Source organism: Hyperolius riggenbachi, chromosome 1 (genome assembly GCF_040937935.1).
Source record: "Hyperolius riggenbachi isolate aHypRig1 chromosome 1, aHypRig1.pri, whole genome shotgun sequence".
NCBI lineage: Eukaryota > Metazoa > Chordata > Amphibia > Anura > Hyperoliidae > Hyperolius > Hyperolius riggenbachi.
The window spans coordinates 345,561,086-345,574,135 of NC_090646.1; the positions used below are offsets into that span (position 1 = coordinate 345,561,086).

General features: G+C 42.2%; 1 protein-coding gene and 1 long non-coding RNA gene across 4 annotated transcripts in view; one reads left to right on the forward strand and one right to left on the reverse strand.

The window, feature by feature from the left end:
• Positions 1–13,050, forward strand: part of LOC137512405 (uncharacterized) — a 172,473-nt gene that overhangs the window by 52,787 nt on the left and 106,636 nt on the right. The window contains exons 2-3 of the long non-coding RNA XR_011020518.1: positions 9,494–9,826; positions 12,634–12,787. This is a non-coding gene — a long non-coding RNA (uncharacterized lncRNA). The remainder of the gene's footprint in view (positions 1–9,493; positions 9,827–12,633; positions 12,788–13,050) is intronic.
• MISP (mitotic spindle positioning) overlaps positions 1–13,050 on the reverse strand; it is a 107,839-nt gene that overhangs the window by 3,337 nt on the left and 91,452 nt on the right. For 2 of the 3 annotated variants that reach the window (XM_068234049.1, XM_068234048.1), the window contains one exon: positions 2,265–2,303. In XM_068234049.1, coding sequence (XP_068090150.1) covers positions 2,265–2,303 — 39 coding nt within the window. Of the gene's footprint in view, positions 1–2,264; positions 2,304–11,879; positions 12,466–13,050 lie in introns of those variants that run through there. The other variant, XM_068234050.1, reaches the window with a different exon arrangement.

Sequence of the window (13,050 nt, forward strand, 5' to 3'; positions counted from 1 at the left end):
TATTGATATCAGTAAGCAATATTATTTCTTGTGACATTTAAAATATTTTTTTCTGTGCTATGTGAACATATGTACTGTAACATACCATATTACAACTGAGTATATTTGATATAAGAACTGGTATAAGAAGCATTTCTAATACTGTATTTTCCATGTAATGTTTTAGACTCAGAGCCCTTTCACACTATAAAACACATAGAACACAGGAAAAACGCAATTGTTTTTGCTGTGCACTTGTAGTGTAAAGTGGCCTAAGGGCTCGTTTCCACTGTAGCGGTGCGGAATCGCCTGGATTCCACCGCTGAAGAAATCGCATGCGGCTGCGTTTCCGCATGCAGATTTACCCGCGATTTCGCATGCGATTTCGCATGGCAAGGAGCCATGCGAATTTAACCATGTCACTGCCTGTGTTAAATTCCATTGGCTTTCATGCGAAATCGCGGGGAAATCCGCATGACAAAGCCGCATGCGATTTCCCTATAGAATACATTAGCGGCGGTTCGCCCGCATTCCTGCCGCACGCGAATCTGCACGACCCTGTCGTGCAGATTTTCCCCGCAACGAAAAACGCCGCCGCCGCCGCACACGTGGAAACAGCCCCATCCACTAACATTAAGTATGCGAATCCGCATGCAGTTCCCGCATGCGGATTCGCTATAGTGGAAACGAGCCCTAAATGAGGGAGCTTAAAGGACAACCGAGGTGACATGTGACATGATGAGATAGACATGTGAATGTACAGTGCCAAGCACACAAATAACTAGGCTGTGTTCCTTTTTTTCCTTTCTCTGCCTGAAAGAGTTAAATATCAGGTATGTAAGTAGCTGACTCAGTCCTGACTCAGACAGGAAGTGACTACAGTGTGACCCTCACTGATAAGAAATTCCAATTATAAAACACTTTCCTAGCCGAAATTGGCTTCTGAGACCAGGAAAGAGATAAAAAGGGTCAATAGTTCATAGATTTGAGCTCTGGCATTCTTCAATGAATGTGTCATTGAGAAAAAACAATGAAACAGTAAAAACTTAAAAACTAGATTTAAATATATAATAAAACTGTGGGATATCTAGAAAAAAAAGTCATTTTTAGGAGGAGGGGGATAGATACAATTGTTTTTTCATCAATTTATTTTCACCTTGGGTGTCCTTTAAGTCAAAGAGTGTCTGAAACCCTGGAGAAGTGGTCTTTATCTGGAGGTGCCATCTTTTTGCAGCTGTGCGGGCAAAACTTAGACTTCTCAGCCAGAATAAAGCCTAGTACACACTTTCAATTATGATTGGCCAATCACTGACCAATTTTACCGGCTCCATGTACTATCCGTGTAAACAGATATTGAATACTATGAGCAGATATATGGGTAAACCTTCATACTACATGGAGATGGTAAAATTGGCCTTAGATCTTTCATTTTTTCTTTCATTTTCCAAAGACCTTTATCTCACGTGTGAACTTAGCATTACTGTTTGAGGCACTAGATATATTTTCCATTAGCTTGTAATACAGAAAAAATCACTGTTGTATGATAAACTTTATTTTATACTAAAACCTGGTACACACATCCAATTTTGATTGGCCAATGACTGACCAATTTTACCACTTTCATGTAGTATGAGAGCTTGTGTACACAATCTGCTCATAGCACTCTGTTGGCCCTAAAGGTTCCACACTGTAAACCAGCGCTTTGTTGCAGTGTGATTGCATTACACCGCAACGTCAAAAAACAGCCTTCAGAGATTACCACAGCAATGCGCAGTAATCTCACTTCTGGCTGCATGCCAGAACTGAGAACTGAGGCCCTCTTGCACTCACTTCCTGTGGCGGAAATAAGAAGTGAACGGAAGTGTATTGTCAGAATACGCTTCCGCACATGCACAACGCTAACGCGAGCAGCAAACAGTTTAAAATATCTACGGCGCCATAGACTTACATGACTTCCAGTCGCTGCACATTGCTGCATGTCACTGCAGGTGGTCGCCAGTAACACGCTGTTGTTCTCGCGGTAAATCGGGTACTTCCAGCACATCACACTGCGGTAGGTCTGCTATGCCCCATAGGTTTTCATTGCTTTAGTGTTACCCTGTAGCCTTACACTACATGGGGAAGTGAAATTGGTTAAAGATTGGCCAATCAAAATTGGATTTGTGTATGCACCTTTACTTATGAGTAATAATGTAAACAATTAAGCATGATATGGATTGCGATATATAACCTTGTAGCTTTGCATGCTTGTAGTATTTGCTTCAGACAATATGGGAGATCATTACCTGAGTGTTGACAACATCACTTGGGCCAATGCCAGCATACTAGAAGAGATAAACAAGGACGCTTATTAAAACCATTCAGGCCACCATTTTCTTTCAGAAATCATGCAAAACTTATTTGTGAGATTGCAGTGATGGATTGTGCCCAAGCTGCTGAAGTGCAACTCCATGGATTTCTTATAATGGCCGACAGCTGGAAAGACCTGAGAATAATATAATAGATGTAATGCTCTCTTAAAAGCCCTGCCGAGAATGTGTCAGCACTATATAAATGTACAATAATGATGCTGTGAGTGCAGACATCTGACTGAATACTTCTTACCGTAGTGAACGGACAGTGATGGGTGTAATGGTCTTGCCAAAATGGGACTGGTCCAGACAGGGTTGCACTACAGCATGTGAATGTTTACCCTAATCTGCTGGCAGTGGCGTATCTAGAGGGGTACAGGCATGGCTTGTGCCATGGGGGCCACAGCGCCATGGCTACCCCCTCATCCCTCATGCTGCACCACCATACTGGGGAATTCTCACTACCTATACTGAGGGAGCTATTTATGCTGAGGGACACCTCTCATTACCTTTACTGGGGACACCTCACACCACCTATTACGGGGAGGTGAGGGGGTGGCTACTTAACAATTTTTTTCGGGATGTAACTACTTATTTATCTAAATGCTTCAGACTACTTAATATTTTATATTGGGGGGCACGTGACTGCTTGATTCTTTAGTCTGGAGGTATGGAACTATTTGATCATTGTATGTTGAAACACGTGACTACTTAATTCTTTTATCTGGAAGTGAGTGACTATTCATTTCTTTAATTGTATGCATCCAGGGATATATTACATTCTGGTATTTGGGTAACCTAGCTGCTTAATTCTGGTATCTGGGGACAACACAAGTAACATCTGCAATATCCCACACAAAAAGCTCAGGTAATATCGAATAAATGCGAGAAAAGAAGCTGTTATTATCGGGCAAGGGGGTCTTACCGGGGTGATGCTGGTGGGGAACGCAATTTTGTTGTTTGCCATAGGCGCTATATTACCCCGATACACCCCTGTGAATTAATCTACTTGTCTATGTGAACTTGCAAAGTGTCCTTTAATTTCAGTTCATGTTCTGTACAACTATAGCAATAGGACAGCTGAATCTCTCCCTTTGAATAGCTAGTGCCAGTGGTCATGCAAGTACACCACTGCAAATTTGCTACAACTATCAAAGGAAGACACAAAGGGCTCAGCAACAAGCTTGTATTAGGAGCAAGACGCTCACAGACACACCATGTACTAGCTGGAGCCCTTCCTCAAATGTGAGCAACAAAGATGCAGTTCAGGCGTTTTTTTTTTCCTCTCACCTTCTGGATCTGCATACTTGTTCCACATCAGTGACTCAGAAAATATTAAAGCCAAAACATGAGGTAACTTGCATTTTTAGACGTTCATTATATCGCTGTTGTGGCAGCTAGGTTTACTTTAATTATCAGTCTTGCATTGAGTAACTGAGTAATGATGACGTATTACGTTTTCTATATGACAATTTAGCTACTTTCATGTATATGCAAATACATGCATAACATAATGAAAAATGTGCAGGCTGGCTGCCATATCTACTCAGCAATACAGAGAACCATACATGGATCACACTATTACCAGCAGCCTGTTCTATTCCCACACTGCAGAGCTGTGACGACGAGAGACTAAAGGTGGCCACTAACGATACAATCTGTTTCATCCAATTTTACCAAATTTATGTAGTATAAGGGTAAACTGAGTGAATGTATTGAATCAATCATTTAGGCAGTTACTTTATATTACATAGAAATTGTAAGATTGGATAAAAAAGATTGGGTCGTTGGTGGCCAGCTTTGAATATTGGATTGTTGGTGGCCAGCTTAGAATAGGTCTGTTCTCTGCTTGCACATGTGACTGTGACTGGCTAATCAGAGTAGTCATCATGTAACTTGGAAAATGCTGATTAGATACTTTCCAGACAGCATTTCCGAGTGGACTATCAGGTCTGTACTGATGTTCCAAACAAATATTGCTCAAGGTTCTTAAATGCTTAAAGTAGATATACACCAAAGTATTCAGTTAGTTGGCTGAACACTTTTTGTTTTTAAATGAATGCACCTCAGGTTTCCTTGAATGTACACCAGTTGGCCATTATATAAATCCATAGAATAACTGCTTATGTAGATACGCAATCACAAAATTACCAGATTTTCAATCCCAAGTGATTATATGTTGGTTGATTTTAGAGGCGGCCTTCACCCCATGCACTGAGAGATAGAAGAATAAAGTCAAAATAGCCTAATACAGTATGTGGGCATTTATACATACCTGCAGAAGATTAGGTGTCGGTAGGGCTTTCTGTAGATCACCATCCACTGCAGCAGACAGGCCCAAAGAACCTCTATTAGCTGCTTTACTTTTTTTGACTGTTAGATGAATGTACTGAAGCATGAAGTTGTTCAGCCTTAACCTGCACATTCACAGTATGATATACACATCATGTATATTATGTACATAAAATAAGTTTCTAAAGCTCCAGCCACAGTTTAAGGTACACCAGATAGTCAGTGAGCTTGTGAAAGCTTGTCCTTTCATAATTTGTAAAGAAACACTGGACGTGCACCAGTGTGTCTGCAACTACCTTTTCTATATTAGAAAGCCTCTCTTGTGTGCTTTACAAATCTGAGGTCTACATGTAAGAGTCTTCCTGCTACCTATAAAAAAATTATCAACTTCCATTGGTTAGCAGGCAACAGTAAGGCAGAGCTCACACTTGACAGGATTGTGTGTGCTTTTCTGCAATGTGAATTCACATTAGAACTGACAGCCTATAGAAAGCAATGGGCTCATTCACATCTAATGACAATTTTTGCATGCAAGGAAAAATCTGACAGCCTGTTGGACGCTGCACATTTGCTGTATTTCTTACATTGGTTACAGTGGAAAAACCTTTTACTGCATACTAAAGTGTATGGAGCGGGCACAAGTACATGCATGTTTTCCATGCATCCAAGTGCAAACCATGCCTGAAGGCCATGTCATACAAGAAACAGTTGCTGTGACTAGCTGCAGCTACTAAGCTGCCAGTAATGTTATCCGTTGCAGTTGCTAACAAGTAAGTTGCTTTACAGCAACTTCGGTAACTGCTGCTCCAGTGTGTCAGTTCTTAGCAACTGCACTGAATAACATTAGTAGCAGATGATCAGCATCCTAGGGTGAATTTCCACTAGGTCCATGTGCGTTTTTTCATGCATGCAGGGCCGGCTTAAGCAACAATGGGGCCCCAGGGCAAAATAAACCTGGGGGGCCCCCCCAACATATACCCCGGAACAAAAATCGTCATTGAAGGACCTTTTTTGCAGCTGGTATAACAGGGTGTGAAGTCCCAATCGGTCGGAGCTCCACATTCTGGCTATCCCAGCCTGCATGGGGGACAAGGGGTTAAAAAGTTTCAGGAGGGGGGACCCCACATAATTTTTTTTTTTAAAATTCCAACACTCTAAACATAAAAAAAAATTTGGGAAAATAGGAAAAAATGTCAGGGATCTTCATACAGCCATATTGCGGCTGTATAGCGATCCCTGGCCAAAGCGCTGCGGATGCGTATAGATCCCCTGGAAACACCGTCAGGAAATTTATAGCGCTTTCGTTTGATGCATGTAAAATTACACTACCGTTAGGTTTGCTACTAAAAGTGACATTTACTGCATTTAAAAGTATACTTTTTTCCTTCGAAACTTGAAAATCGATTTTCTCAAAAACTATAAAGTCTTTTTAAAAAATTGTTTTTTCCTCTTATTCCTAATGATCTCCTTAACATATCCTGCAAATTTAGGGTTTCTAGCATTTAAGGTGGATTTGCTATTAACCATTAAAGTCGGCAGGTTTTTAAATGTGTATTTTTTTTCCTTTGAAACTTTAAAATCGATTTTCTCAAAAACTATAAGGCCGATTTGAAATTTTTTTTTTCCTCTTGTAGCCACTGGGGGCCCCTACAAGCTCTGGGGCCCTGGGGCAGCTGCCTCCTTTGCCTTAATGGTAGCGCCGGCCCTGCATGCATGGTGTTCCAGACACCTTCATACGCGATGTAACCCATATGTTCGTCAAGGGATGGACACGTGCAGGGTCTGAAGAGAAGCAAAATGCTGTCAGTATAAACATTTATACAAAAAATGCATGGTAGATGAAAACAGCCTGTTGGTTTTCAATGGTCTGTCAGTTCTAATGCAATTTTTATGCCTGTTCATGTGGGGAAATACAGACATGGATGGACCTCATGAAAATTCAACTTTTAGAGGCAAAATAACCAGAGATTAGAAAATGCACCTGCTCAAGGCCAGTAAAAACACATGACAGTCAAATCAACAAATAGGTGAAGCCATTGCATGTATCTTAAAGGGGAACTTCAGCCTAAACAAACATACTGTCATTAAGTTACATTAGTTATGTTAATTAGAATAGATAGGTAATATAATCTTTTACCGACCCCGTTTTAAAAGAACAGGCAAATGTTTGTGATTCATGGGGGCTGCCATCTTTGTCATGGGAGCAGCCATCTTTTTGGTTGAAAGGAGGTGACAGGGAGCAGGAGACACAGTTCCAACTGTCCTGTGTCCTGATTACCCCTCCCAGGTGCACACGCTAGGCTTCAAATGTCAAATTCAAAATCTAAAAAAAAAAAAAAATGCACTAAAACAGCAGAACGAGAACAACAACATCAGAAATCCCATCATGCTTTGCACAGCATTAGGGGAAAAATGCCCGGGCAGTTTTTTTCTGTGCAGCTAAAAATGAGGCTTGTATAAGAGAAAAAAAGTTCTGATGCTGTGAAACAGTTAAAGAAACACCAGGCCTTTTCAGTGCTGCTGAGTCAATTTTTAGTCTGGAGGTTCACTTTAACAAAAGTGTGGTACACATCTCAACGTCAGAACTCAATAGGGAATATTTATGACTCATTTATTTATTTTCCTGTTCCTTATGTTGTACAGAATTCTCCAAGTTTGTGTACACTTGTTCTATTCTATTCTGCAATGTGTCAGCCCAGTGCAGACTGTTCAGCTTCCTCTCTCATTCTCTGCCACATATGAAGCTGTGCTATCCCATTTTCTCCTACATGTGTATTTTTTTTTCAAGGGATATGTACAGTTTTGTGTTGCCACAAAGTTGTTGGCAGAAATGAATTAAGATGAAATGAGGCCCTAGGCAAGATGGCAGTTTTGAGTGTGCATGTGAATGCCTCCTTAACCTCCCTGGCGGTTAATTTTTTTTGCCAAATAGGCAAAAATCCTTTTTTTTTTAATTTTTTTTTATTTCATGTAAAGCTACCAGAGTGGTAGCTACATGAAACACCACTAGAGGGCGCATGTGTGCCTCTAGTGCGATCGTCGCCGGCATCAATAGCAAACAGGGGAACGCGTATATAACGCGCTCCCCTATTTGGCTTCTCCTGTCGCCATGGCGACGATCGGAATGACGTCATGGACGCCAGCCGACGTCCTGACGTCAGACGCCTCCGATCCAGCCCATTGGTCCGGGCAGCGCAGGGCTCTGGCGGGGGGGGGGGCCCTCTTCTGCTGCTGCGGGCGATCGGCGATCAAGCTGTACGCGCGGCTAGCAAAGTGCTAGCTGCGCGTACAGCACTTTAAATGGCCCAAATCGCCCATCCAGGGGCTGAGATATCTTCCTGCGCGGCATAGCCCGAGCTCAGCTCGGGCTTACCGCCAGGAAGGTTAAAGGACAACTGTAGTTAGAGGTATGTGGTGGCTGCCATATTTATTTCCTTTTAAGCAATACCAGTTGCCTGGCTATCCTGTTTGACCTCTGTCTCTAATACCTTTAACCATAGACCCTGAGCAAGCATGCAACAGATCAGGTGTTTCTGACATTATTGTCAGATCTGACAAGATTAACTGCATGCTTCTTTCTGGTGTGTTATTCAGACACTACTGCAGCCAAATAGATCAGGCAAAAATGGCAGCCTCCATATACCTCTCGCTACAGTTGTCCTATAAAGCCCATACACACGCTTGATTAAAGTTGGCTGAGGTGGCTGTTAACGGCCAACTCAGCCAATAATCAGGCATACATACATGGCCCCCAACCGTCTACCGTGCAAGTGATTAGCCTAGCAGATCAACTCACCTGACAGAAGGCCAACTCAGCCAATAATCAGGCATACATACATGGCCCCCAATCGTCTATTGTGCAAGTGATTTGCATAGCAGATCAACTCAACTGACAGAAGGCCAACCGATTTGAAGGCACCACTTTCCTGCCTGCCGCGTCATGCTCCATCGTATGCACCTTTAGTGACATGACTATGTAATCTGAAAAGCACTGTGAAAGATGTCAGCACTAAATAAATACATTCTTGTATTCGGACCATAAGACGCAGTGAAAAAGTGCATCCTATGGTCTGAAATATACGGTAGGTAAGCCTTTGGTGGTTAAACATGATTTCAAATAAAAAGTTGTGGGAAAGCTCGAAAAGGACATGTAGAGTTGCAGATCCAGTAGGAGACATAGGACCAAGTAGCAGCAGTAGAATTTCATTGTGAAATGTATGCTTTTCTAAATTACAGGTATGCGTTTATTTTTTCTATGAAAAGAGCTTCTGTATATGGATAAGTGTGCAAAGGGCTAATGAAAATGCCCCTTTGAAAGAACTTCCTTCTCGTCCTAACTACCTGGACACTTTTGTGGGCCATTGTGGTCACCAGGACAGGAAGTGAGGAGCAACAGTAAAAACCTGTTGGGTTCTTAAGCTCTGTACACACACAAGACCGTCATTGTCCCAATGCGAAAAGACACCCATAGACAATGATTATTATCCATGTAGACTGATCCATCCTGGTGGATCTGTTTGGATGGTAATCAGTGTTATTAGTCTGGTGAAAACACTAGTATCAGACAATGATAAACAATTGCTCCATTCAAAACTCTTGTGTGTGGCTTGCTATGTACCTCCAAATCCTCAATTTTGAGTTTCCACTAACAATCTGACGGGTAAACCATTGTTGTGCCACTGTTAGACTGCAAATTAGACGTGTAATATTTCTGTCAGAGACCGTTTATTTGTAGCAATGTCATTGGAGATCGTAAGTTTGCTAATGATGGCAGTATAGGTTGCGTGCATAGGTTAACTTTTCTTGCACCTTTTTCTTTGCTTTAACACTGTCATTCTTTACAAGGTTTATACCACTTTGTTTCTGTTCAGGATCCAGGAAGTCCTTCCTCTCTTACAGCAGAAGACAGACTCAGCAATTAAAAAGGATACATATTCTGACCCTTTTCTATGCTGTGTGAAAATAATTTAACAGTTTTGGCTGGATTTCAGCTTCAAAATAGTTCTTTGGCCAACACCTGAGAACTCCCTATGGAAAGAAGTGTGTATACTATTACTTGCCTAATCCATGGCAATAACACTGCTGGCACATACCCTAGTATCATCATCCGATTGTGTTCTGCTCAGGGGATACGTGTGACTGCAGGATGGCTGCCACAATCTCTGCTCATCGGTGCTCCCATTCTACCGCCGTATTTAAATAAGGTAAGAATTCTGTCAGCAGTAGTTCTGTCAAGTCAGATGCCACAGAGGAGGTCATTATACTGTACATCGTTTTTTTCCATAGGGGATTTTCCCAGATATTCATTTTGATTCGTAAAGGACAACTATTACAAAAATAGTGTTAGTTTAACATTTTATATATGGTACATTCATATTAATGTACATCTCTCCCCAAGGTAAATGCACTATAATTTAACTTGTTTCCTATGGCACTTTCACTTACAGAAGGTAGTGAAAATATGACAGTTCTGACAGGTTATGGACTAAAACCATCTCCTCATGGGGGATTTAGAGTTGTTACTTTATTTAAAAAAAACATTTACTACACTGCAGTTGCTCAGTCTAACTGCCAAAATAACGTGCAAGCAAACTAGGGAAGCTGCCTGACTTCTTTGTATAAATAACAGAATACTGAGAATCCATCATTGGGAAATGGACTTGTCAAATATCTGTCAGACCTGCAAGCTTGTTACTACCTACTGTAAGTGACAGCAACATAGGAAAAAAGTAATTTATTGTGCCTTTTTCTCTGGGAGAAAGATATATTTTATGTATGTATTTTAATTTTTTCACAATAGTGGTTCTTTAATCACTACCATACCGTACTGGCAGTCTCTGACCCCTTACGGACGAGAGACTGCTGGTACAATAAAACGCTGCTTCCTGACGAATTGCAGCACATACCGGCCACTCTCGACGCTGCCCTATTGCCACAGACTCCTCTCTCTCTCTGCCGTCTCTATGACGGCAGAGTGCTGACAGCCAGACAGGAGCCGCTTTCATTGGCTCCCGATGCTGTCTATCAATGGGAGCCAACGTGATTGGCTCTCCATGATCACGCGGTGAGGAGCCAATAAAAGCGGCTCCTCACCTACTTACAGAGCTCTCCCGAGCGAGCGAATTGCGGTGGGTTGAGAGTGGCGGTAACGGCGGGGTGGCTGGGGGGGGGGGGGGGGGGGAAGGGGTTGCATCATTTATCAGGACATTGAAACTACCTATAGTCAGGGCGGCAGCACCACCAGCTGGACGTGGATTCATACTACGTCAGTCCGGAACCAGTTAAAAGCCAACAAATTTTAAGAATTTATATTATGATTCTATTTCAAATTTACCATAGCAATATGTGTACAGCAATGTCCCCATTATCCGGAACTCAGGCAACCAAAGGTCTCAACTAATGGGCATGCCTGAGAGGGATAGTGGGGACAGTGCTTTGGGGGCTTTGCAGGGCAGAAAGTACTTACCGAGCCTCCAGGCGCAGTCTTCAATCCTTCCTGCAGCTCCCTTTGGCTTTCTAGCGTCCGTGCATGGCTCCTAACGTGTCACCTGACATGCTGAGAGCCGTACATAGAGGGCGCTGGAGAGCCACTAAGAGCTACAGGAAGGGTAGAAGACGGCACCTGGAGGCTTGGTAAGGCCTCGTTCACATCTGCTGCGCTGAAAAACGTGTTAAAGCGCATGGTAAAAAACGCATGCTTGTGCGCGCTTTAGTCCGCGTTTCTGTGCGTTGCGCTGCGCTTCTTTAAAGCACGTTTTGCTTACTGTAGCAGCAGCAGTTGTCAATAAAACTTTGTTTTTGTATGTAAATGTATTTTTTTCTCCAATTAGGGGTAAAAAACGCATGCGCTTCTATGCGCTTGTACGCGCTTCTATGCGCTAAAAAAGCGGACCCATTCACTTGCATTGCTGTGCGCTTTCCAGCTCAGCGCACAGAAATGCCTGCAACACTACGTTTCTGTAACGCTGCTCAGCGCAGCGCATAGATGTGAACCAGCTACATTAGTTACATGGAAAAATCAATACCTTGCTGAACGCACAGGGCAGTGCGCTGTGGAAAGCGCACAGAAACGGCCCTGATGTGAACGAGGCCTAAGGGTTGTGTGTGTGTGTGTGCATGTCGTAAACTGTAACTGTGTACCCTATTTGTGATTTGCTACATACTACTTTAGTAACACATTGCTGCAAAATGCACCCTAAAATAAAATACAGCATGTAGTTGTGCTAAAAATATATTTATTTTTTTTACTTAATTTTTATTAAGCATTTAGTGTGAAGCAAGAACAGCACGTTATAGAATTTGAACTTTAATATGAATCTGGCGTTAAGATTTACACTGTGCATGCATCTATTAAATTATTTTATTAAATTAAGCTTGAATCATTTATGGATTTACATTGTGGCTGGTGATTTTGTATGATAATTGGTTTGCCTGATTTATTTCATTACACAGCTGACTGGCCAGAGTTCAGATCTGACCACTAATGTAATGCAGCAATCTGTGCTTGGACAATTACTCCATACCATTACATACTGGAATATGCATACAAATCATGTGTCATCATCTGAATAGGATTGGTTGCAATGTATAGCTACATTAAACTGGAAATGGATGGAGTATTTGAGCATACAAAGGTTGCCACTCGTTCCTATTTATTTCCCCATTTATTTGCTCTCTGCTTGAAAATTGCTGCTTTCAGGGATTCCGAGTCACTTCTTTTCACATACAATGGAGATTCAGCTGGTAGATGTTACTGCCATCTTGGATTTATATTCTCCACCCACTAACATCCTTTCCTCCAGGAGTTCATGAGGGAACACACAAGACTGGGACACTTCCTCTACTATTTGAAGAGAAGAGCATACACAGTTCAGGTACACTTCACACACCTGTATACATATCATTTAACATTATGACAGCTATCTGGTAACTAAATTAGATATTTTAATGGTATATGTGCATTTTACAGAAGGTGTTTACATTTCATGATTCTTTTAAATCAACCTGTCAGGAGGAAAAAGCTACTTATGCTGCCAAATGGCAGGTACCATCAGTGGCGAAGCTAGAGATCATGGGATCCCATAGCAACAATACCGAGCGGCGAGAGCAGGACAGCGGCGCGGAGGGTGGGACAGTCGGCTGCAAGGGGCTGGAGAAAGCCCCAGGTGAGTAAAGCTTATTTTTAGTTTTTTCCCTGATAACTCCTTTAAGCAATGCCACCTGCCCCTACCCTATGGATATGAGTAAATTGGGCAATTTGCATTCTCATGCAATCTACACTGCACATACTGTAGTCCATGGGCACAGAGGGTGGAGAAACATGACGCTAGCTGCAATACATTACCTGTTTCCGCCGGCGCGTGTCCTCGCTCTCTCCGCTATCTTCTTCTCCACGCTGGGCTCCAAGTCCAGCAGGCTTCACTGAACT